This window comes from Haplochromis burtoni, unplaced genomic scaffold (genome assembly GCF_018398535.1).
Source record: "Haplochromis burtoni strain Fernald_Lab_line unplaced genomic scaffold, NCSU_Asbu1 Contig_83, whole genome shotgun sequence".
Taxonomy (NCBI): Eukaryota; Metazoa; Chordata; class Actinopteri; order Cichliformes; family Cichlidae; genus Haplochromis; species Haplochromis burtoni.
This window is the reverse complement of record NW_024582444.1, coordinates 280,990-304,740: the sequence shown is the minus strand read 5'-3', so window position 1 is coordinate 304,740 and position 23,751 is coordinate 280,990. Positions and strand designations below refer to the sequence as shown.

The window sequence follows — 23,751 nt, the reverse complement described above, 5'->3', positions numbered from 1 at the left end:
TTATATCGAACAGCCCTAAGTTCAAGCAACAAGCTGCTAGTAGTTAATTAACTGCTGACTCACTAAAGCTACAGTCAAATTTGACCCTTAACTACAGGATCATTGACCATGGAAATTCCCAATGATTAATAATTACCAACAATATAAATGTAATAACAATGTGAATGAAACTATGCCTACTTGAACTCCAGCCTTTAGTTAAAGCAGCTTAAATACGCCTCACTTTGGCTCTGCAAGGACTTTTTCTCCCCTATGCAAAAAACTCCTTATTTTTAGAGGATGAACCTCGGACACACAACGATAATATTGTGGAGTTACTCCATTAGTTGATTAAACAGTGACTGTGTGTTGTCCCAACAGCACAAAAAAGAGAGGGAGGGGGTAACTTAAATCCTTTAATGCACTCCATTACCCATTTGAGCTCGTCAACATATTTAAAAGAATTTTAGGATCTCGCGTTAGCAAAACAGACAAAGCGTAACGCTTACAAAGCATGTGTTACTATGGAAACTCCAAAGGCAAAGTATTTGTGTGCATTTAACTATGAAATATGTCGAGCTAATAGCTACAGTTTTAATTAGTAACTTTTCCCAGAGATACAACAGCTGTTTTAGGCAAGAGGGGCTACACGTTGGAGGCTAGGAGCTTGCTACAGAACTGTGATAAAGTTACACTACCGTGCGCCAACTGCGTTCTTAACTACCATAGTGTCAGAATCAAGAATTCGCAGTGCATCAAACGCAAGCAAACTCACTAAATCATGCACAATCATTACTAATGAAAAGTAAAAGTGCCTCTCTGTGCTTCGAAAGGCCAACAAGCGATGGTTAGCTACTCGTGCAAGAATCTGCCATTGATGCCAGGCTAACCCAGCGGCTAGCAGGCTAAAGCAGCTACGTAGCATGCACGCTAAATGTCATTTCATTTCAATACTCACATCGGCTCCAGGAGCTTTGCCAGCCACGATTTCAAGGCTTCAACATTTTCTATGATCATTGTGAGAAGGACTACAATACTGTCTACAAAAAGAAAGAGCGTTTTGACAACCCTACTTTCATCGTCTATAAATTTATAAGCTTTAAGGCCTTCTGTCTCTCTTCACAGGCAGGTCGTACAAAATATTTTACGGCATGGCAACATGGTCAAATTGTCGTAACGCAAGCACGACGGCGGATGTTTATTATGCATTTAAACAAACAAACAAAAAAAAAGCCGCACATATGAGGGCTTGTATTTGTTTATCAAAGTAATTAAGATTAATAAATCTTAGCTATTCTAATTAATGTGCAAATACAACAGAGAGGTTAAGATACGTCTGAAAAGTCAGATGGACTACATTTCCCAGAAAACCAAGCGAACGGTGTCATCAGCCAGGCACCGGTGGCGTGGGTTTCTCTTGTCAAACTAGACACTATTTCTTCTTTTTGAACAGTATAACTAACTACTTGCAGTTTTAGACAAAATGACGGTAGGTCCAATCTTTTAATTACTCGCAGTATGAAATGGTTGATGCTAGTTTTTTGTAAAAAAGAAAATTTCTGCCTTAGAGCATTAATTCAATGTGGCTGTTAGCAAAGTTAGCTAACATGAGCTGTTGAGACAATTACAGAAATAAAAAAGTCTGACTCTGTTAAGCTGGCTATTGCGGCTGCTATTGTTATGACATTCAGTTTGTGATTATTTGCTCGACGGTACATTTCAGGAGCGGAAAGGAACAGCAAAGCTGGACTTCCTGAGAAAGATTGAATTGGAAATCCAGGAGAAATGGGAGAGGGAGAGAACATTTGAGCAAGATGCACCGACAACAGTCGGGGAAAGTACAAAGTGAGTATCTTTTCAGTTTTCAAGAACAACTACGTGATCAGTTTTCTGAACAGTTTTACAGTATTTCTCAAATTGTTCCAGATAGAGAATATGCAACTGTAAGCCCATATATAAAGAAAGATTTCCAAAGATTTGCAGCACACTGGAATGTGAAAGTAGTTTCTGTAGAACTTCCTTGTAGAACTAAATATATTGTAATAGGTATGTAGTACATTTTTTTTTGCTGCTGAATCATGTTGTCTGATGTTGTTTCATAGTTCACACTACAATATTGGGAAAACCTGTTGGGTTGCAGCTAAATTGTTTCTTTGTTTTTTACCTTACCTTACCTTTTTTTTTTTTTTACCTTCTAAGTAAAAACAAGTACCTGGTCACCTTTCCCTATCCTTACATGAATGGCCGTTTGCACCTTGGCCATACATTCAGTTTTTCAAAATGTGAGGTAAGTTTAAAGGCAGACATCGACCTGAGTCACCACCTGTTGCAAATAAGTTAAGATTGAGAAATTTGATATGTGGTCTCTTACCGATTGTTGTTCATTTGTTTTCCTGCAGTTTGCTGTTGGTTACCAGTCTCTTAAGGGAAAGAAATGCCTCTTTCCATTCGGGTTGCACTGTACAGGAATGCCGATCAAAGTAAGTAATGTTGGGTTTGTTTTTTTTATTCAGAAACTTTTCATAAGATTTCTAGGTGTCTATAATCTGACATAATCTTATCACTTTTCATCATATAAACATGCAATTACAGTTTGTTCTTATTGTCCCAAAATCAACTTTTAACATAACTGTTTTATGCTACTATCTATCTGTCATAATCCATCTCTCTTAAACAGATCTTTGTGTTTTTTCTGATATTTTTAATCAATAATTGTATCCATCAGGCCTGTGCAGACAAGCTGAAGAGAGAGATGGAGTTGTATGGAAACCCTCCACAGTTTCCAGAGGAGGAGGAAGAAGAGAAACAACAGCAAACAACATCTGATGAAATCATTATCAAGGACAAAGCAAAGGGCAAAAAGGTTAGGATCACAGGGCAGAAATGCTATTTTCAAAATGAATTTATTATACTTATGCTATTATGACAAAAGCTTGAGCTGTTTTTTTAAGGCCTTTATTACCCAGGACAGAATTTGCAGAGTTAAGATGAAAGCAGTACCATAAAATTTGGTTTGAAGGTGTAAAAAATTAGTCTGTTATCTAAGTAGTGTATGGCTTCATTTTTTCAGATAAAAGAAAGTTTGTTAACATTCTGCAATCTCTTTCTTGTTTCTTTGCCAGAGTAAAGCAGTGGCCAAATCTGGATCCACCGCTTTCCAGTGGGACATCATGAGGTCTCTGGGCTTAACTGACCAGGAGATTGTCAAGTTTGCTGATGCTGAACACTGGCTGGATTACTTCCCTCCTTTGGCTGTCAAAGATCTCAAAGGGATGGGAGTCAAGGTGGCTTTCTCTGTTTGTTTGTTTTATCTTTCTGTGGTTTGATTAAAATTATTTTTAAGACTAAACTGCACATACCTTTTAAACATTCATGCAGTTTCATGTGGCAAAACATTGTAATTTTTAAATAAGAGACACAAAAAGTACAGTGACATTGATGCATCCATGTTTTCCTGGCTAAAGGAAGGCACTGAATTTATTCAGTTGTGCTGACATGCTGTTATGTCATTACCTCATAGGTGGACTGGAGGCGTTCATTCATCACCACAGACGTGAACCCCTTCTACGACTCCTTTGTCAGGTGGCAGTTTGTTACTCTAAAAGAGAGGAAAAAGATCAAATTTGGTAAAAGGTGAGATGCTTTCAGGTTTTCTTGTCGTCTACCACAAGGTTTTTGTTTTTTTAATGATATAGGGAAAAAATCATCATAGTTTATATATGACTGGGTTTTTTTTAAGTGGCTTTCTTTCCCAATTCTGTTTAATTTGATGTCTTCCTTTTAGTCTTCTTTGAGTCTATTCTGAGTCTGTATATTCTGTTTATATTATTGAGTCTATATCGTGACTATTCTGAACTCCCCTGCAGGTATACCATCTACTGTCCCAAGGATGGACAGCCATGCATGGACCATGACAGACAGACAGGAGAGGTAGACGTCCTCAGCTTGACAGAAAAAATGATTTATTCTGAAACTGTAGTATTGTTTAAGATTAGGTACACCTCACTAGTGGTGAGGGTTGGCCCCATCCATATTGACATGATAGCATCACATAGTTGCTGCAGATTTGTCAGAACAAGAACTAGCAGGAGTGGGGCCCCATGTGGTCTTCTGCTTCGTAGTTTTGATATGTTGTGCATCCAGAGATGTCCTTCTGTCTGTAACAAGGGCTTATTTCAGTTGTTGTTGCTTTCCTATCAGGTCGAAGCAGTTTTCTACTTTTTGGATCATTCTGTCTTTAGAGATGGTTGTGTCATAAAAACCAAGTAGACTAATAACAGCAGCAACAACAATGCCACATTCAAAGTGACTTAATACCTAATAAAGTGACAATGTTGAGGCGTATTTAACCACAGATTTACTGCAGAAAATGCTTAAAAATGTTTGTTTTACTTATTTTACCACAAAACTTTCTTACAATTTAAATTGTAGTGATTGAGGAACTTTTATTTATCAAATTTTCTTCCTTAACATTTGTGCTTCACTTATAGGGAGTTGGACCTCAGGAATACACCCTGATCAAGATGAAGGTCGTTGAACCCTACACAGCAAAATTCAAATCCAAGGTCTTTTATAGCAGGTAACAAATACTTAATGCTGTACTTCCACATAAAAGAAAATAAAACTTTCTTGGAGATGACAGGTTTACAAAGAAAGACTGATTTAATCCCCTTGAATATAACTGTCATCCTTTTTAAATCCTGTCACTAAGCCTTAGTTTCGGTACTTCCCACAGCGGTATGAAAGGCAAAAACATCTTCCTGGTGGCTGCTACACTTAGACCAGAGACCATGTTTGGTCAGACCAACTGCTGGGTGAGACCTGACATGAAGTATGTTGCTTTTGAGACAACCAGTGGGGACGTCTTCATCTCCACCAGAAGGGCTGCCAGGAATATGTCTTTCCAGGGCTTCACCAAGGAAAATGGAGTGGTGCCAGTAATAATGGAAGTACTGGGACAGGTACTACTTTTTTTCATGTGCTGCTTCCAGCTACAGCAAATAAGTTCAGATCATTTAGATGGATTTATTTAATTTCAGTGGAATAAAAAATAAAATGCTATCTAATATTAAACCAGCAGTTCGTGTATCTAATTCAGTGGCCTTTTTTTTTTTTTTTGGTCTTTGTAGGATATCCTCGGCTGTGCCCTGAGTGCTCCTCTGACCTCCTATAACATCATCTATGCTCTCCCTATGCTCACCATCAAGGAGGATAAAGGTATGAGCCAAAACGCTAGGATTAGATTTGTAGCTTAAATTTCAGTACATTTTTGTTTTTGAGAAATTGTGCCGTTTCTTTTGAGGCAGAAATTTCTCACATTTAAGCATCACAGTTGTAGATGGACGCTGTTGCTGATTGCACTCAAAACAGCAGGAATATTCCTGAGGAGTGGCACCCTCCTCTCTTAAGTACTTGGCAATCACAAGTAGGGCTGTTCGATATAACAATATATATCGGATGACGATATAAAAACGTCTATGTTTCATTTTACGCTATCGTTTGTTTCGTGGTGTCGCAAAATAAACTGCTTACTGTAATATTTTTTCATCGTTTTGATGGTCACTGTAGTGGCTATATTAATTTCTTAAAGTTCTCTCTTTCTCTTATATTTAATATAAACACACTACAGACGGACAAGCGCCTCTTTTTATGCGTTGTGGTTAGCAACAAGGATGGTAACACCATCGCGTGTCCGCTTGTTTATGTTCCACATAAACCTTTCACAATAAAGCTCAAGATCCTGTTGAGACTTTTCAAAATAAACTGAATCACGTGAAAGAGCAGATTATTTACGGATGAGAAGCAAAAAAGAGCCGCCAGGTGCTAAAAAAGAAACCTTAGACTCAAACGTTAGAACAGGCTTTTCCCCGCAGCACGCTGTGTAATAAATCCTCACAAAGAAAACGGCGGCCTTTACAACTTATGTCTAAAAATGTATAGTTTCATGCATCGGTTAAAACACTCGACTCCAGCTACATGACGCGCAGCTGGAAACACTTCCCGCAAGTCGAGCTGCCCGAGATTCACAGAATTTACAGAAAATGTTAGATTTTTGTGATTTATATCGTTATCGACGATAGAATTCTTATATCGGGATATGAGATTTTGTTCATATCGCACAGCCCTAATCTCAAGTAGTTCTAAATAGTTCAGTTTTTCCACCTCTTGCTGTCTTCTGCACAGAATCTGACTGAAATTTGATTTATCCTAATTTATAACACTGTCTTATTTTGCTTGAGCTATATAGAAAAATTCTTGGGACTCAAAATAGCAGGACAAGGTCAAGGTAGAATTCAGAAGCATTGTTTGCAATGTCAAAGGATGGACGCTATAAGTTCTTGTTTCCCTCCAGCACATAACATTTGCAATCATTTAAAATCGACCTTATTGCAGAGTGTTTCTATTCTGTTAGAAGTCAGACTTCTCTATTTTTCTTGTCTGTGTTGCTCCAGGGTAGTAGTTTGTCTCTTTGTACTCATGTGTCCTATTGATGAATCTCTGTAGAGTTAGTAATAATTGGAATTTCTCAATGACTAAGTTGATATGTCACAATTTTAATAATAAATGCCCCCTGTGTCATCATGTTTCTGAAGGTTATGAAGGGTAAGGGAAAAGAATAAAAAACTGCATTATCATTTTATAGATTTTATGCATTGTTGTGTCTTTCCTGTCTGTCTTAGGTACTGGGGTTGTTACCAGTGTACCATCTGATGCTCCTGATGACATTGCTGCTCTCAGGGACATCAAGAAAAAACAGGTGACGATATAAACCTACGAAAAGGTCTTGAGCCATCCTGCATTTCTTTGTATTTTTCAAAGTTTTTCTTTGGATATTGACTTCTTTTGCACTCATTTTTTAATCCAGTCTTTTTGTCTGACCTGATCAAAGCGGAAAAAGGCACCTAACTCGAGGGATGAATAGTTTTGTGTCTACACATGACAGTCAACATATCGAAGAACTTTGTTACTTCAGGCATTTTTGATACTAGCAGCTTGTCAAAAAAACGAGTTTCTCGTGTTCTGAAAACACAAAAAATGCTAATGATTGAACAGTTTCACAGTCATAAAATATTATTTTTGTACCAACAAGGTGATTTACAATAAGCTTTTAGAGGAAAACATATCTGGACATGGTGTGCAGTATGTTCTGAAATTAGCTTTTTGAGGAATCTGGACAAGTGGAGAACACAACAAGGAGTGGCAGTCCTAAAAATTATCTATAGCAGTTGAACATGATTTAAAAGTCATTTCTTTAAGAAATGTGAAAAACTACAGCAAAAACCTGACACAGGAAAGGTGGCTTTCAAGATTTTTAAAGAAAACAGGGAGAAAAGGTTGAGGTATGCCAAATTACACCACATGATGGAATCAGTGGCAGCAGGTCTTAGGAAGTGATTCATCCAAATTGGAATTTTGGTGTCAGGAGACAAATACAACAGAGAGTGTGAATAACTGTAAATCTGTAAAACACGGTGGAGGCTCTGTCATGCATTCCAGCCAGTGATGTTGGTGATCTTGTTAAAACTGATGGAATGATGAATACAAAAAGTATCATGACATTTTAATCCACCAAAAAAACAAACAAACAAACAAAAAAACCCAGAAAGATTTTTTTCTGTGGTAATGTCGTCATGTTTTAGGATGACCATGATCCCAGACACATTTCAGTAAATTAATCATGAATAAAACCAAGTGGAACGCCATCAGTCAAAGTGATGGACTACCCAGAGCCCGGAGCTCAACATTATTGAAACTGTGGGATCCTACTAACAGAGAACAAAACAAAAGACAGGCAGCATCCAAAGAAGAGCTTTGAATGTCCTCCAAGAAGCCTGGAGAACTATTTGCGAAGGCTACTTAAAGAAACGACAAGAAAATTTGCCTAAGAGAGTTCAAGTTGCATTGAATAGCTCATTAGAATTGTGCAGACTCTGTTTTTGCCTTATCTGCTGCATTTCCATTTATGTGTACAGATGTATCAATAAATCACTACACTTATTTACCATTTCCATATCAGAATCAAAAGAAATATAAAGGTTCTGATACCATCCAGCAATAAGTTCAAAATTTCTGAACCTTTCACATAAGTGCGTAATATTTCAATTTGATGTTAGTTTTGTGGGCAAAATGTAGTCATTTCTTCTCACATCCTTTTTGTTGATGTCACTGTTCTTTCTTGGACTTGGAATAAAAGGCGCTGCGGGAGAAGTATGGAATTGAGGACAAGATGGTTCTGCCTTTTGAGCCGGTAAGCTGAACTAGTAAAGTCCATTCATTTTACTTATGCTGCACAAAATTCATGCATTCAGTGTCACCATGCAAAGTCATTGTGCTTTTATTTGTGTGCAGATCCCTATCATTGAGATTCCAGGATATGGCAACCTGCCTGCTCCTCTGGTGTGTGATGAGCTGAAGATTCAGAGCCAGAATGACAAGGAGAAACTGGCTGAAGCCAAGGAGAAGGTTTATCTGAAGGGATTTTATGAAGGGGTGAGTGCCATTAGCATTCAAAGCATCTATGTTAGTTAACAAAATGCGGTCTGTCTGCAAAAGCCCTGCAGGTATACGTTTTAGGTTTGAAGCTTGTATTGTTTATCTCCCAGGCACAAATCAAGTAGTTCGAAGCTTAAGGCTAGCCTAAATCATTCATCAACTGTCTGTGGATTTTTAGGTACCCTCAGGTAGTTTTCTTCTGTTTACCATCGTTAAACACTGAAGCAAGAAGAAGTTCTGTAACCATTTGTGAGGCATAGCTCATTTGCTGGTAAATCTTGTAAATAGTTCAAACAGTGCATCAGTGTGTTTGACTTTCTGCTAATAATCTTCTGTCCTAGATCATGCTTGTGGAAGGCTACAAGGGCCAGAAGGTCCAGGATGTCAAGAAGCCCATCCAGAAGATGATGGTTGAAAGGGTAAAAAAAAATTTGCAGAGTCACAAAAAGTTATTGTTTATTTATTTCTGTATTATTATTATTATTATTGACTCTATTTTCATGTATTCCAGGGAGAAGCCATGATCTACATGGAGCCAGAAAAGCAGGTCATGTCACGTTCAGCTGACGAGTGTGTGGTGGCTCTTTGTGACCAGTGGTGAGTGCTGCTGGAACTGTAAAATAAAGTTATAATTGTTGGTGTTTGATACTTTGAATTACAAAGTGACAAAAAGTTAACAGCTGGTTAAGTTTAAACTAGTTTCAGTCATTCTGGTCATGAAACTCTTGTAATTTTAACTTTTTAAAAACATTTTTAGTGTATACTGTCTTCAATAAGCCTTATGCAAATATTATTTGTTTATCCCACAGGTATTTGGATTATGGGGATGCTGAGTGGAAGCAGCAGGCCAACGAAGCCCTAAAGACATTGGAAACGTAAGATCTCTGATGCAATTGATTTGCATTATATATCAAATTTGTCTTTGCTAGTGTTTTTGTGGGGGATCTTGTAAAGGTTCAGAACACCAATTTATTATTTGCCTATAAACTTTATGCTGGAAATAAAATGTTTCAGTCCAAAGTCTTGTCTAATTCATGTTTTGTTTTGTTTTTATGTTTCATTTTGCAACACCATACAGATTTTGTGAGGAGACCAGAAGAAACTTTGAGGCAACATTGGACTGGCTGCAGGAGCATGCCTGCTCACGTACCTATGGTCTTGGTAGGTGGTTTCTGTGTGTGTGTGTGTGTGTGTGTGTGTGTTCAGTAAATATTTATCTTTAGCTTTTCTGGCACTTTTAAGATCATGATTGTCTAATTGGAAACAGTTTTTTTTTATATAAAGATTTGAACTTGTATTTGAGCGATGCTCTTGGTCTATAGATGGAGACAAAGGACTAATGATTGGACACCTAGCAACACTCCATCTCTGATGGTTTTTATAAGAATAGATGCAGACTGAAGGCCAGCTGGCATTCAGCGCAGGACACTGCAGTACAGTCTAGGCTAGCTGTAAACTGTTCCTCACTGTATAAATCTCTCCACATGTTTTAAGAATAAAAAACACAAAGTGTATCCAGTCATTTTACCAGACAATTAGCCTGTAAGAAGTTTAACATTGTCACCAACCTGAGTTTAGCTGATCTGAGGCTGCTTAAATAGTTGATCTTTTGTAAATTCTTCTAAACAGGGATTCCAAAATCCTAAAAATCTAATCTGTGGAAAAAAGGGTCAAACTATTTGTGTGAAAGCACAAGTCACTTTGGTGTCTGGTTTGATTTGGTTTATTTGACAACAGAGTTACATTTCGGCTTGTGTACAGAAGATCACACAGTAAAGCCAAGACTTTGTTCTACATTTCCTCAATATTTGGCACCAGTGTGTGCAGTTTGACAAGAAAACATTGTTTTAAAACGGATGAGATGTCGGTTGTCATAAAATGAATAATTTTGGTTTTCTTTCTCCTTCGTGTGTGTGTGTGTGTGTGTACACATCCCCTGGTTACCATAGGAACGCGGCTGCCTTGGGACGAGCAGTGGCTGATTGAGTCCCTGTCAGACTCCACCATCTACATGGCTTACTACACCGTAGCCCACCTTCTGCAGGGAGGTGTGCTTAACGGCCAAGGAGAGTCACCACTGGGCATCAAGTATGGATGCATCACATGCATGTGCACACAAATATGCAGAAATCAGTAATTCCAAATCATTGTTCATTTAAGTCTCGTCCCTTCTTTTGCACTAAAATAAATGTCAAATTAAAATGAAGCATGTACAGTCAGCTATTGAATTATATAAAACGCACACAGTCACACCAAGCATTCAATTTCTTCTTTTCACCTCACTTGAACACAATAAGTCTCTGTTTCTAGCCTCATTTATGTCTTTTCTCTTTTTTTCTCTACCACAGGCCAGAGCAGATGACTAGAGAGGTGTGGGACTTCATCTTCTTTAAGACTTCTCCGTTCCCTAAGACCAACATCCCTAAAGAGCATCTGCAGAGGCTTAGAAGGGAGTTTGAGTACTGGTACCCCGTGGATGTCCGTGTATCTGGCAAAGATCTGGTGCCCAACCATTTGTCATATTACCTGTACAACCATGTGGCTATGTGGCCCAAAGACAAGTAAGTTTGCCCACTGGACTGACCAGAACAAAAAAAGAGGACAGGAATGAGGGGCGACAAACAAAATTTCGAACCTCCAGCTATCAGTTTTGAATGACACTCTTATCATGCTACAAAAATGATGTTCTCTAGTCTAATTGTGACATTTTTTTCACATCCACTTAGCTGATATTCCATAAAAATGTGATTGACAGTTAAATGAATATTTTTGGCAAGTGTGCCCAACACAACAAGCATCTCTAAAGAGCTCTAATTAACACATTATATCCCATTAGTTTAATACATGCAAAAGTAAGTGTGTAAAAACATTTCAGCAGTTCACGACTGGTACACTGGTCTAATTTTTGGCTTAGATGAGTAACTTTTTGGAGTTTCTAGTGGTTGCCATGGAAACAGTCCTTTTGAGTCTGTTTTATACCCTTATTTGATGTCACTCTTGGCTCGGACTCACTGGATTTGATCTTATTTTGCCGTAGTTTCCGTAACTCTTTCTGTATTTATGTACATAAGTTAAAATAAGTTTTGGGTTTTTTGGTTTTTTTTTACATTATGTTACGGTGACACTACAGTAAGGTGAGATGACAATAATTCAGATTCAGTAATAGAATATTTATAATTATGTCAGGTACTATATGGCTTTTTTAAGGTTTTGGTAATGTTGCATTATCAGAATGTGATAATACTGTGCTTTTTACCATTTAAGATGTAAATCAATAATCACAATACAGTGTAATGTTATCAGTGTCATAATGATGTTTTTTAACATACTGCCAATCTTCCTTTTGTTTTGCTGAATTTTTTATTTTTTTATTTTTAATAAACTGAGCTCAGCTTTGCATTTGGGTAAACTTCCCTATGATAATGGCAGTAATGATGAAAATAACAAGATAACACTAAAAAAAATATTTTTTTTCTCTCTCTCTTTTTTTTCTTTTTTACAGCGGGAAGTGGCCACAAGCAGTGCGAGCTAATGGACATCTGCTTCTCAACTCTGAAAAGGTATGTGAAGTATTAAGCTGTATGTATTACTTTAAAATCATTTAATTTGCTATTAGGTTATAACCCTGTAAGTTTAGGGCCCTGTACCATGCCCCAAGTCTAACATACCCCATATATAAACAAACAAGGATATTTTGTTGCCATGATACCAGGTCTCTCTTGGAAATGAGAATTTTAATCTCAATGAGATTTTTTTTACCTGGATAAATGAAGGACTAATAAAAAAATATCTTAATGTTATTGCAGTTTAGTCAGTTTAGTCAAGCAGGTCACATGAAGCAGTTTATCATCTCACTAAAATAACACAGGGTTTCCCAATCTAGCTAAGTGCTTGTTGTCATGAAAGGATTGGCGTTGAGAGCCTCTGACCACTGTACCTTGACCACTAATGCTCATCATAGAAATACAAAGATATTAGATACAATAGAAAAATTTTAGACTCTGCTACTCTCTACGCACAGAGGTCCCCCCCGTTAGAACTGCCTTCACAGTCCAGGAAAGCTAGGGCTAAAGTTACCTGGTTAACATGAAATCTCGCTTTCTTTCTGGTTTCATTTGATGGGATCTTTTGTGTTCCTTGACTGACCGACAGATTTTAAACATAACAGCCAAACATTTCTCAAATAAGCTTTAAGTTCTGAATGGTTTTAGGAATGCCATTTTCTGTTTTTGCTGCTGATTGTATTTTGTTGTTGGGTTCTTTTGTGGTTTTAAACACAGAAAGACTGTGTGGGTGGGCAGACCTGAAAGATTGCGGCTGCTAACATCTGTTTCTTTTATCGACCAGATGTCCAAATCAACTGGAAATTTCCTCACTCTCAGCCAAGCCATTGACAAGTTTTCAGCAGACGGTATAATCAGTTTCTTCTTGATTTATCTCTCCTTCTGTCTTTTTTATTTCTTTCCCTCTTCATAGTTTTCTTCTCAATGGCGCTTTCATCTTACCATGAAACCTGGGAGAAAACACTTCAGGTGTACATTTGGAACAGATTTTAACTGTGTTTTCCCAGTGCATGGGCTGTTATGGATGATTATATTGTTAACATCTCTTATCCCCTGGTGAAGGTGTTTAGAAAATGAACCCATTTTCATTAGATAGATGAGGTTTTGATGTTGAGTATTATGAGTTGTTGTATTTGTCAGGTCAGTCAGTGGACTGTAAGTAAGACATTTCTGTATAATTATGTAATATGCACACTTTAAAATAGAGAATGCATGATGTTCTCAATATCAATGTGTGTTCTAAGATGAGAAGCTTTTAATTAGTGGTCAACATTTTGTTTTGTTGTTGCAAAAGAATTGCCTCTATCATTCATGTATTATGTATTTACAGATGTATTATATTCAAGGAATGCGGTTTCAAAAGATAAAAAGCAAATAAAATATTTAGAAGAATATAAGAGGAAGATAAATTGTGTTTTTAGAAATGGCTGGAAAGTGAGAACATTACAACTTATATGTTTGGTATAATGTTGATTATCCACAGGGAATTGAAGACTTATGTTTTTCCTCTCTATATGTTTACTTTTTTCCTTTACATTAGCGATGGATAGATGGATAATTTCCACCTTCTTTTTTTTTTTTTATATATCTTCAGTGAGCTGAAGAATAGATGGATAGTTCATGCTTCTATAGAAGATATCCTGCTGTGGGAGGAAACAGCTTCATGGTCTGCCAGCAGATAGACACATAAAGTTGTTCCTGTCTTAAAGCTAGGAGGGATGTCTGCTGAATAACTGACGTTTTCTCAAGCTTTGGAATTTTCCACAGAGCCTCTGTACTTCACCTTTTGTTGAACTATTTTGCAGAATAGAAAAAAAGTGCTGTGTTCATTGTATATCCTGAATAGAGGATTCAGATAATTGGATATTAAACTGGAGCAAATTACAAAGGCAGTTGCGTTTGTGAGAGTGACCGTATATCAGTTTTACATCTATTATATTGTACCTGTACATTCTGCTGTTTTAACACATTCTCATTTCCATTCTCAGGTATGCGTCTGGCTCTAGCGGATGCTGGAGACACAGTGGAGGATGCTAACTTTGTAGAGACCATGGCTGATGCTGGCATCCTGCGCCTCTACACCTGGGTGGAATGGGTGAAGGAGATGATTGCCAACCAGAACAACCTGAGGACGGGACCTGCAGACACCTTTAATGATCGGGTTTTTTCCAGGTAGTCTGAGGATTTAAAAGTGTCTGGAATGAAAAGGATTTACAAGTTCTGAAATTTATTGAATTTCAGCCTTGATAAAGCAAAAGAATCCACAGCTATGTCTGCATTAATAAATGTAAGGCGAAAGCCTGATTGTGGTTAAATGTTTTGAAAGTACATTTTTAAAAAATCATTTTCTTTCCTGTTTAGTGAGATGAATTCAGGCATCCTGAAGACAGAGCAGCACTATGAGAGGATGATGTACAAGGAGGCTTTGAAAAGTGGCTTTTTCGAATTTCAGGTAAATTAAATTGATAAAATTCCACCTCTGAGAGTCCTTAATAATTTGATAAGATCATATAAGAGACAATGTAGCATGATTTCAAGTACCCATAATCTACAACAGTAGTAGAGCATTTAGATTCCAGATACTGCGGTCATCGTTAAATCAGTAGAAGAGACTGACTCGAGTTTCGCTGATGAACCTTGTGTTGTTTTATTGTGTGTATTTAGGCAGCCAAAGATAAGTATCGGGAGCTGGCCATCGAAGGCATGCACAGAGACCTTGTCTTCCAGTTCATAGAAAGGCAAACTCTGCTGCTGGCCCCCATCTGCCCACACCTTTGTGAATACACTTGGGGTCTGCTTGGCAAGGTAAGAAACACATGGATTTAGCGTCGTATTCCTGTTTTCAGGCTCTGAGTTGGCTCTGTGCTCTGACTTGACTCATATCTAACTTCTCCTTAGTTCTTATCTGTCTTGTATATTTTAGAGTAAAACAGGAATACAGTCAAAAGAAACATTTTAACATCCAGTGTTTGTTTGTATTCATGAGTAGAATTGGGATCAAGGAGCTGAAAGCTACAGCTTTAGGTAGACCTCTGGGTAGCTCTGGGCCCGCTGCTTATTACCTGTGTGAAATGGTTACTGACTTTCTCACTGTTGATGTACATATCCACCGGGAGCATATCTTCGCACTATGGATCTTTTTCTCACTGCAGCATGAAACAAATGCACACACAGGTGCACACTTCAAATAGCACAGGGAGACAAATATATTTTTAACACTCAAATTTATGAATATGAAGGAGTGCAGCTGTGATGGAAATGGGTTTTTGGCTGTCGCTAGGCAACAAAAAAAGCCCCAATACCAGTATGTTCTCCAGTCATGTGTTCACTACCACTAACTAAAGAGCTAAGAGGCACTCGGTACACAGAGAACTTACACATGCCACTGTTATGATACCATTGTGACCTCTGGTTGTGTAGTTATGATAACACTAAAGTTTGTGTAGCAGTCACCAAAACCAATGCTACCCAAATGCTTCACAGAAACACAGAGTAAGAGAACAAACTAGGAGAAAATTTAAAAAGAAATTACTAATCAATTTAGCATAGGCCGTGCAAGATTTAACTGCAATTTCAAAATTGGAATAAGATACAGTGTGATTCCAATTGTAATGAATAACTTCAAATTAACATACAAATCTAAAAGTAAAAAGAAAACGATGGAGTTAAAAATGTCAAAAGAAATCAAATCTATACTAAAATGTATATTTTATAGAAAGCCTTACATATGAGCTTTTTTTTTTTTTTTTAAATAAATGATTAATAAGAAAACACTAATGAGGCAAACCAGATTTCCTGGGCAGGGCTAACAGCAAACACTTGATTGCCTTTTTGTCTTTAAACTTGAGGAGGGAACAATTAACAGGTTTCTACTTGAGGATCTGAGGCTGTGTACTACTTGGTATGAGAACAGCAGTCCCAGCAGATATTCTGGAGCTGGGCCCAGCCATGAAAGTTTTTAAAAGTTTACACTGCTCACTAAGTGACTGTTTTTTCTTCTCTATTTCTGCTTGACAGACTGGCTCTCTGATGAAGGCATCATGGCCTGTGGCTGGGCCCGTGGACGAGGTTCTGATTCGTTCCTCTCAATATTTGATGGAAACTGCTCACGACCTTCGTCTTCGCCTCAAAGCCTACATGCTTCCGCCTAAAAGCAAGGTAAGATATGAAGTTGTCTGTACACTTTGCCTTCGTGGATATGCTGTAAGTTTTGAGTTGTAACATAAAACAGACTGATGTAACTCTACAGCAGCATCCTATATCCTTTCTGATACACTTGCGAGCTTATGTCTGTGTTCACAGCAGGAAAGCCAGTCTATTGTTTGTTAACAGTTCCGCACTTCAATAAGTGGCTGTAGGCAGCTTAGAGAAAAGCAAAACAAGTATTGACAACATCTAAGACAGGCAATATCTCAGGTTTCCAGGCCCCCGTTATTGATTTACTGGAAATGCTTTGTTGCCATTGAGGTAGGATTGGAAAGATGATGGGAAAAGAGAAGAAAAAGGAGAAAGGAAAAGGGTTATTTTTTTTTATTTTTTTAAAATATAGTTATTTTTTCATACCATAAGCGTTCTCAGCGGCAACATCTATGTTGTTAGCATGTGAGTTCTAAATCTGCCCAGAAAAGGGGATTTACGAGTATGTACAAAAAATTAAAAATATAATAAAACCAAAAAGTAATAAAACAAAAAAAAAATAAATAAATTTGGTAACCTGGCCAGGGTATACTCCACCTCTCACCTTATGATGGCTGGGATAGGCTCCAGGCCCCCTAAACCCCACCCCCACGTAGAAAATATGGAATATTTTATCAAGTAACATACAGTAAAATCATTTAAACAAGAAATTCCCACAGCCGCATATATCCAGTATTTTCCCATTATAGAATAATACCTGTGCAACTTTTTACATACTGTGAATATAATATGAAGTACATTTGTGAAAACAAACATACAGTGCAATTGTCAGCTGTCATGTAATACAAGTTCACAGATCATTATGGTTCTGCTAAAGAACACACACAGCAACACACACACACACACAACACGACAGCTTTTTTGTTTGTTTGGCTTTTTTCCTTGAATAATCCAAACCCCGTTGGAATCTGATTGAGGCCACCTTGTTTTGTGGACCTGATGTATGAATAAACAAGATGAATGTGAAAGGCTTCTTATAAACACAAACATTAATCCTGTTTTCCTTCCAACAGAAAGGTGACTCCAAGCCTCCAGCCAAGCCCTCCCACTGCACCATCTACGTGGCCAAGAGCTACCCTCCATGGCAGCACAGTGCCTTATCCCTGCTCGGCAAGCACTACAAGGTAGGGAACGAACACACAAAGCCCAACATTATTCACAGCATTAGGTTTGAAGATTTATTGTTTGCTGAAGAACTGCAGGTCTGCCTAGTGGTGCAATAATATGCTTATTTCTGTAAATCAGTAATTTCAGAATTAAATGATTATGTAATTGAATTCTTTCAGTTTCTCTGTGTCTTCCTATCGATGTTCCTGTTTGTTTAAGTTTATTAATTGTTTCTTTTTTTCTTTTTCTGTTCCTGTTTGTATGTCTAGACCAACAACGGGGTCCTTCCGGACAACAAAGTGATAGCGAGTGAACTAGGCGCTCTGCCAGAACTGAAGAAATACATGAAGAGAGTCATGCCTTTTGTAGCCATGATCAAGGTAAAAATATTGAAAGGCCAACATTAATGTTTCACTATGAAGACGTACACAGCCCACTCTCCACCAATGATCATAAACCATTTTGTCATCTTTACACATAGATGGAATTTTCCAGAGACGTTTTTTCACTTGTGATTTCCTTTTTAATAAGTCTCTTACACAACAGCCAACCCATAAGTTGACTGTTTTTTCACACTGATCAACTTCTGATTGGCGGAAAGTCTTCCCTGATAATTTGTTGGGAAGATTGGAGTTGAAAAGCTATTTTCTTTCTTTTTTTCTTTTTCTTTTTTTTAGTGCTTTGTGTTAAACAATAACAAAACTGTAGACAATACAATGAAAAATTTGAACAAGTGTTACACTGACATTACAGAGAAATTTCAGGAATACTTGTTCTGCACAGTTTAATGTGTTTATTGATTGAAAAGAACACAAAACACTTTTGATGGGCTGTGTCAACCACTTTCCATTTATTTGCAGCATCCACAAAAATTATGTTCACTGTCTCGGCCGCAGGTCTGCATGTCTTAATTTACAATTTTCATCCCCACCTTTCATGTTACAAAAACGTTTCTAAAAGCAGTAGCCACCAGATGATACAAATATCACAAATAACATTATGCCTGCAGTTGCTGTTTCTGTTATATAAAGCTACATATTCACTCAAGATCAAGTGGTGCCAATAAATGATCAGAAGCATTGTTGCTTATTAAAATTTTAGAAGCCACATCTCTTGTGCTCTGGGCTTTGTTCAGGTTTCGCTCTTTCACTGCAGTGATCAAAAAGAATGAAGCTAATAAATAGTCATGATGAGCTTTGTATTCATCCACGGTCTGTCTCTCAAGCTGGTCTTGTATCTTTCATGTTGATTTATCTCCCTGCGTTATTTGTTTGTTTTTAACTTTTTTGGCTCATAAACATTTGTTTCTTGATAATCTTGTGGTGGTGGCATCAACATAGCAATGAACTTTGTGTGTGTGCTGTATTATAAACGAAAGCACGATTGCCTCAGTAATGAGATGAATTTTTATATTTCCAAATATCTCAGCTTCTGTGTAAAATTATACCAAGGAAATCCTCTGCACTTCCTCAATGGAGTTATTATTCATTGCCTTGTTGATCATTCGTGATGATAGCTCTGATTCTTATCATGTACAATGGGATCTTCTTTTTTTCTTTAGGAGAACCTGGAGAAGAATGGACCCAGAGTTTTGGATTTGGAGCTGGAATTTGATGAGCGAGCAGTTCTCATGGAGAACCTGGTCTACTTGACTAATTCTTTGGAGGTAAGCTTTATGATCCAACCTTTACCCCACGTTGTTGGTGTCTAAAATTTGTTGGACAACAACTGTGCAGCAAAGTGTGCAGAACTTTGGTTCAGTGTGTCTTCACATAAATGTCAAACTCACACAGAGATGCTTTAAAGCTGAGTTTTACTCCCTTTGCAGAAGTAAGTTGAGGAAATCCTGAGCTCAGTTCTCTGCAGAAAATCCCCTTAATACCACTGTCTGCACAAAAGCTTAGCCTAGGCGGGGAAAAAAGGGGGGGAAAAAAGCCCAAAGTCCCCAGGATACTTCTGCGAAACCAGCAGATTTAACCACAGAAAAGGAAAATTGCACTTAATGTACATCAAAGCAAAAGCTCGGCTTAAATTCTCATGTTTCTGATAGATCATAGCTAAAGATAAGTTGATGACAAGGAAGACATAATGAAATGAAATACGCTGTATCATGTAGGACTAAAAAAGGGTGATACATTACCTTACTCACAAACCAACTCTAAGAAGTGGGTTAACTGGTGTGGCTTGAAATAGGCTTGTAGATCATAGGACAGATGAGGAGAGAAGCACTTTGTCTGTTGCCATTTGTGGTCTTCTTTAAAGACCCAAGTACAAACTAGTCTCCCATTACTGTAGCATGGTTAGTATGCCCAGCATTTGCCAGCGTGCATACCAAACGCACCTGTAAACATACTCCCTGTGGACTACACTGCTGAGCTGATTATCTTTTTTCCCCTCCATCGTTTCTCTTTGACAGTTGGAGCAGATTGACATCTTGTTTGCTTCTGAGGCTGATGACAAAGTGAAGGAAGACTGTTGCCCAGGGAAACCGTTCAGTGTTTTCAGATCAGAGGTAAATACTTTTCAATGCTTATTAGCTTTGGCCAGACTTGCGTGTTAGAGGATCACTTTTAGCTTTTTTTCCTCACTAACACGTTTGTCCACAGTTTTCATATGTTCTTTATGGCTGTGCTCATTTTACTGACCTATTTCATTTTGTGCAGCAGCCAGTGATGAACAAAGAAATTTATTTTATTTATACTCATATCAAAAAGCCAGTTTTGCATTTTTCTTTTCTCCTCGTTTTTTTTAATCCCCGTAGCCTGGAGTTTCTGTGTCCTTGGTCAACCCTCAGCCGTGCAATGGCATGTTTTCTACAAAGGTTGACATCCGACAGGGGGACAGCAGAGACAGCATCGTCCGCAGGCTAGCCAAGGTCAACAGACTCATTAAAGGTTAGTAAGACAAAAATAAATAAAGCCAAAATGACTTTTAGTGACTAAATCAAGAGGATAAAAGTATTTGCTCAGTTTAGTTGAAAGCATTTGGGTTCAGTTAACCAACATCATGCGATGTTCAACACACATTTGTCTTATATCTTTCTTCTATCTTTCTGACCCATCTTTTCTACTCTTCCCCAGCCTGTTGTAATCATATAGGAGTGGGGAAGGTTTGAGTGAACAACAGAAAACAATCTAAAAAACTATCCCCCCCCCCCCCCCCCCTCCCAAAGAGTGAATTGACTGGGCCAAGTGTGATGGTTGAAACCATACCTCAGGTTTTAAATGTCCCCAGGTACACAGTGGCCTTAACATTTGTGAAAAGTTTAGAATAACATGACTGAATAACTGAGCTAGAAGGGCCTTTATCACAGGGGGTTAAATATACAGTGGGGAAAAGAATTTCTTGGTCCCCTGCTGAATTTGTAAGTTTGCTCACTTACAAAGAAATAAACAATCTCTAATTTCATGAAAATTTCATTTTAATAAAGAGAGACAATATCAACCCAAGCTTTACATAAATTACATAAAAGTGATAAATTGATTTGCATGTCATTGTGTGAAATAAGTATTTGATCTCCAAGCCAAACATGATTTAGTACTTAGTGGAGAAACCCTTGTTTGTAAGCACAGCGGTAAGATGTTTCTTGTAGTTGGTCACAAGGTTTGCACACATCTCAGGAGGGAGTTTGGCCCACTCCTCTTTACAGAAAGTCTCTAAATCATTTAGGTTTCTTGGATGGTGCTTGGTAACTTGAATCTTCAGCTCACTCCATAGATCTACTATAGGACTGAGATCTGAAGGCTGGTTAGGTCACATGACCTTAATGTGCTTCTTCATTAGCCACTCCTTAGTTGCCTTCGTGGTATGTTTTGGGTCACTGTCATACTGGAAGACCCAGCGTGGGGGAAGGAGGTTTGCTTCCAAGATTTTACAGTTCATGACCTCATGTGCCTTCTGGAGCACGGGGACTTTGCAGGCGCAGCAAGATTTCAATCCATTACGGCGTAGTGTGTTGCCAATGGTATTCTTGGTGACTGTGGTCCCAACTTCCTTCATATCATTAACAACTTTGCTGAGCAAAGTAGCATTGGGATGATCCACCACCTCGCTCTCTTTCTTTCACTCTCTTTCAGCTATTTAGACAGCCTCAGTGTCTCTGCACAAAGACACTTACTGTAGAGCGTTCATTTACCTTCGCTTCAGTCATCTTTAATTCCAAGCTAATTTATGTGAGCTCTCTGATGACAGCTGACAGCCATATCATGCCGTTAAAACTGTGGCAAATATCTCTGCCAGTGTGTTGCTAACACAACAACCACCAGCCATCCTTCATCAAATTTGTGCGAACCGCTTGAGAAAGCTTTCCGCTGTGATTGCACCACCAGGCACTCTGCCTTTTGAGAGGTTCTGCTTCTGCTGTTTCCATATTGTCTTTTATGTTTGGCTTTAGTTTTGTGTTATGCTTTCAGATTTGAAAAGAAAAACTGAATAATGTTGGCTTAGAACAGTTCAATATATGACCCAATTTTCTTTGTAGCCTGTTTTCTTTCACTTCTCTGTTCTCTGCCTGTAATGTCTCATCTCAATTTTTTTTTCTGTGTATCTCAGTGAAGTCTCTCTTTCTTTTCATTTTTCCATCCTGCTTCTTCTTTTATATTCTCCAATTTCCCCAATCTCAAGCATAGCTTTCTGTTTCTTTACTGGTTTATCTATCCCACCTCCAGTACTTCTGCATTTTCTCAGTTGTTTTGTTTCCCATGTTTCTTGTCTGTCTTGCCTCACCTCTGTCTCCTTCCACCTTCACTCCACCAGATCTGTCCAGAGTCAAGTTGATGAGGTATGAGGACCCTTTGCTCGGCCCTCGCCGGCTGCCTGTCCTGGGACAGGAGGAACAAGGCAAACTGCTCATCTCCAACAAATCTGTGTTCAACATCAATCTGGAGGAGAAGAAGGTCACTCTGGCTGACAACGGCCTAACTGTAGACATTGGCGACACTCTGGTTTATCTGGTTCATTAGAATAACATTGAACACACACACACACACACACACACACACACACACACACACACACACACACACACACACACACAGAGGTGAGGGGGCATGTTCAGTAGTTGTTGAGCTTTGTTGAAGATTCAAATGCATCAAGAAATGTTACAGCAAAACAACTCTTTTTGATTTAAAGCATCAGGGCAGCAACTCAAAGCTGTATCTGTTTTATAATTTATATTTCTGTTTGTAAACTGATGAGTGTGACATCAGGAAATTCTGAAACTTGCTGGACCTAAAATGATGGCTTCTGTCTTCTTTTCTTTAAAACAAATTCTATATTTGTAGTACATCCACATCTGCCTCTGGGCTATCCCTCTGGTACAGTTTTCTCCTTAAGAAGTCAGTATTGCAAAACAATTATAACAAAATACTGCAAAAGTATCCTAAAAGTTTTGACCTTTTTTGTCATGGTTGCAATCAAGGACAGCACTAGAATTTGTCATCTGTTTTGCAGGACTCAGGAACTCAGTCAGCGGTGTCCATATTAAAATCGTCTGTAGAGTTTATTCTCGTCACAGAAAACCACTGTTTTGATGTATGTTTATGTTGTGAGACTGCTCCTGCATCCTCCAGAATGCCTGATGGTTTCATACAGAGGGTAACGTGCCTTGTGTTGTTTTATACATCCAAGGTGAGGCGCATCGTTCCCTTATGTTTGTCAGCCTGTCAGACAGCATTCCTGTTTTCTAGCTGTGGATGGTGCTTGTCTGGCTTTTCCAGATGAATAATAAAACCTATGAAACATTAAACCTCTGTGGTGTTTGTCTCCCTCTAACCCCTATGCTGGCAGTTGCGCAATAAAACAAAATATGTTTACTTAAGATTTATACTTATGGGCATGTTTGAGATCTCTGTGCTTTTCACACCCCTGTTAGCTTCTACTCCATCACATCTCACAGGGAGCTAAAGTGTTAGTGTTAGTCAAGTGTTAAAATTAAGATTCATGAGTTAAATCTAGATGTCTATAGTGAAAGGTTAGAGGTCATTTGAGGAGTAAAGCAGCCTGGATCCAACTACTGTACAGCCAATATCTCTTCTGTTAATTCACCAAATCTTTGTTCTAAAACAAAATATAAAAACACACTGTGCATGAGGTTACTCTACCTCTTTGTCAGAATCAACCAACAATCTTGCAGCTGAAAAATTGAGTCTGAGAGTCTCATGTTAAAATGTCAAACGTGCAATATTTGGGAAAAAAATCTTTTTTACAGCCTGATGGAAATAGATTTGATTGACAGGTCTCCCAGCACACCATCCAAGGTGTTTGTCAGGCCTGAAAACTGCTCTCACTGCATTTGTGCTTTTGGTCCCTTTTGGAACATTTTTAATGGAATTAACCTCCACAGGCTGCTCATATTTAATGCTTTCACAATATAGTCCAGAGCGTTTTAAAGTGAAAATGGTGAGAAAATTCA

The 23,751-nt window shown here is 38.2% G+C and overlaps 2 protein-coding genes across 3 annotated transcripts in view; one reads left to right on the top strand and one right to left on the bottom strand.

The window, feature by feature from the left end:
* Positions 1-1,134, bottom strand: part of rbm27 (RNA binding motif protein 27) — a 23,148-nt gene extending 22,014 nt beyond the window's left edge. For both annotated transcript variants that reach the window (XM_005926408.3, XM_042222262.1), the window contains exon 1: positions 938-1,134. In XM_005926408.3, coding sequence (XP_005926470.1) covers positions 938-996 — 59 coding nt within the window. In that variant the 5' untranslated portion in view covers positions 997-1,134. The remainder of the gene's footprint in view (positions 1-937) is intronic.
* Positions 1,135-1,325: 191 nt separating this feature from the next.
* lars1b (leucyl-tRNA synthetase 1b) lies at positions 1,326-23,085 on the top strand. Its single transcript, XM_042222261.1, has 32 exons — positions 1,326-1,468; positions 1,703-1,824; positions 2,179-2,266; positions 2,379-2,459; positions 2,705-2,842; positions 3,102-3,263; positions 3,500-3,612; positions 3,846-3,909; positions 4,470-4,558; positions 4,715-4,940; positions 5,109-5,196; positions 6,660-6,736; positions 8,174-8,227; positions 8,329-8,469; positions 8,814-8,891; positions 8,984-9,069; positions 9,282-9,347; positions 9,551-9,633; positions 10,422-10,560; positions 10,821-11,033; positions 11,975-12,032; positions 12,820-12,883; positions 14,024-14,207; positions 14,397-14,487; positions 14,700-14,840; positions 16,053-16,193; positions 17,246-17,356; positions 17,609-17,719; positions 18,901-19,005; positions 19,756-19,851; positions 20,101-20,233; positions 22,095-23,085. The coding sequence occupies exons 1-32, from the start codon at positions 1,463-1,465 to the stop codon at positions 22,298-22,300; spliced, it is 3,555 nt and encodes a 1,184-aa protein (XP_042078195.1). The 5' UTR covers positions 1,326-1,462; the 3' UTR covers positions 22,301-23,085.
* Positions 23,086-23,751: the final 666 nt, after the last annotated feature.

Excerpts from the sequence above, each read along its gene's own strand:
- lars1b (XM_042222261.1), top strand. Across the intron at positions 2,460-2,704 it reads GTACAGGAATGCCGATCAAA|GCCTGTGCAGACAAGCTGAA; the intron begins GTAAGTAATGTT and ends TGTATCCATCAG. Across the intron at positions 4,941-5,108 it reads TAATGGAAGTACTGGGACAG|GATATCCTCGGCTGTGCCCT; the intron begins GTACTACTTTTT and ends TGGTCTTTGTAG.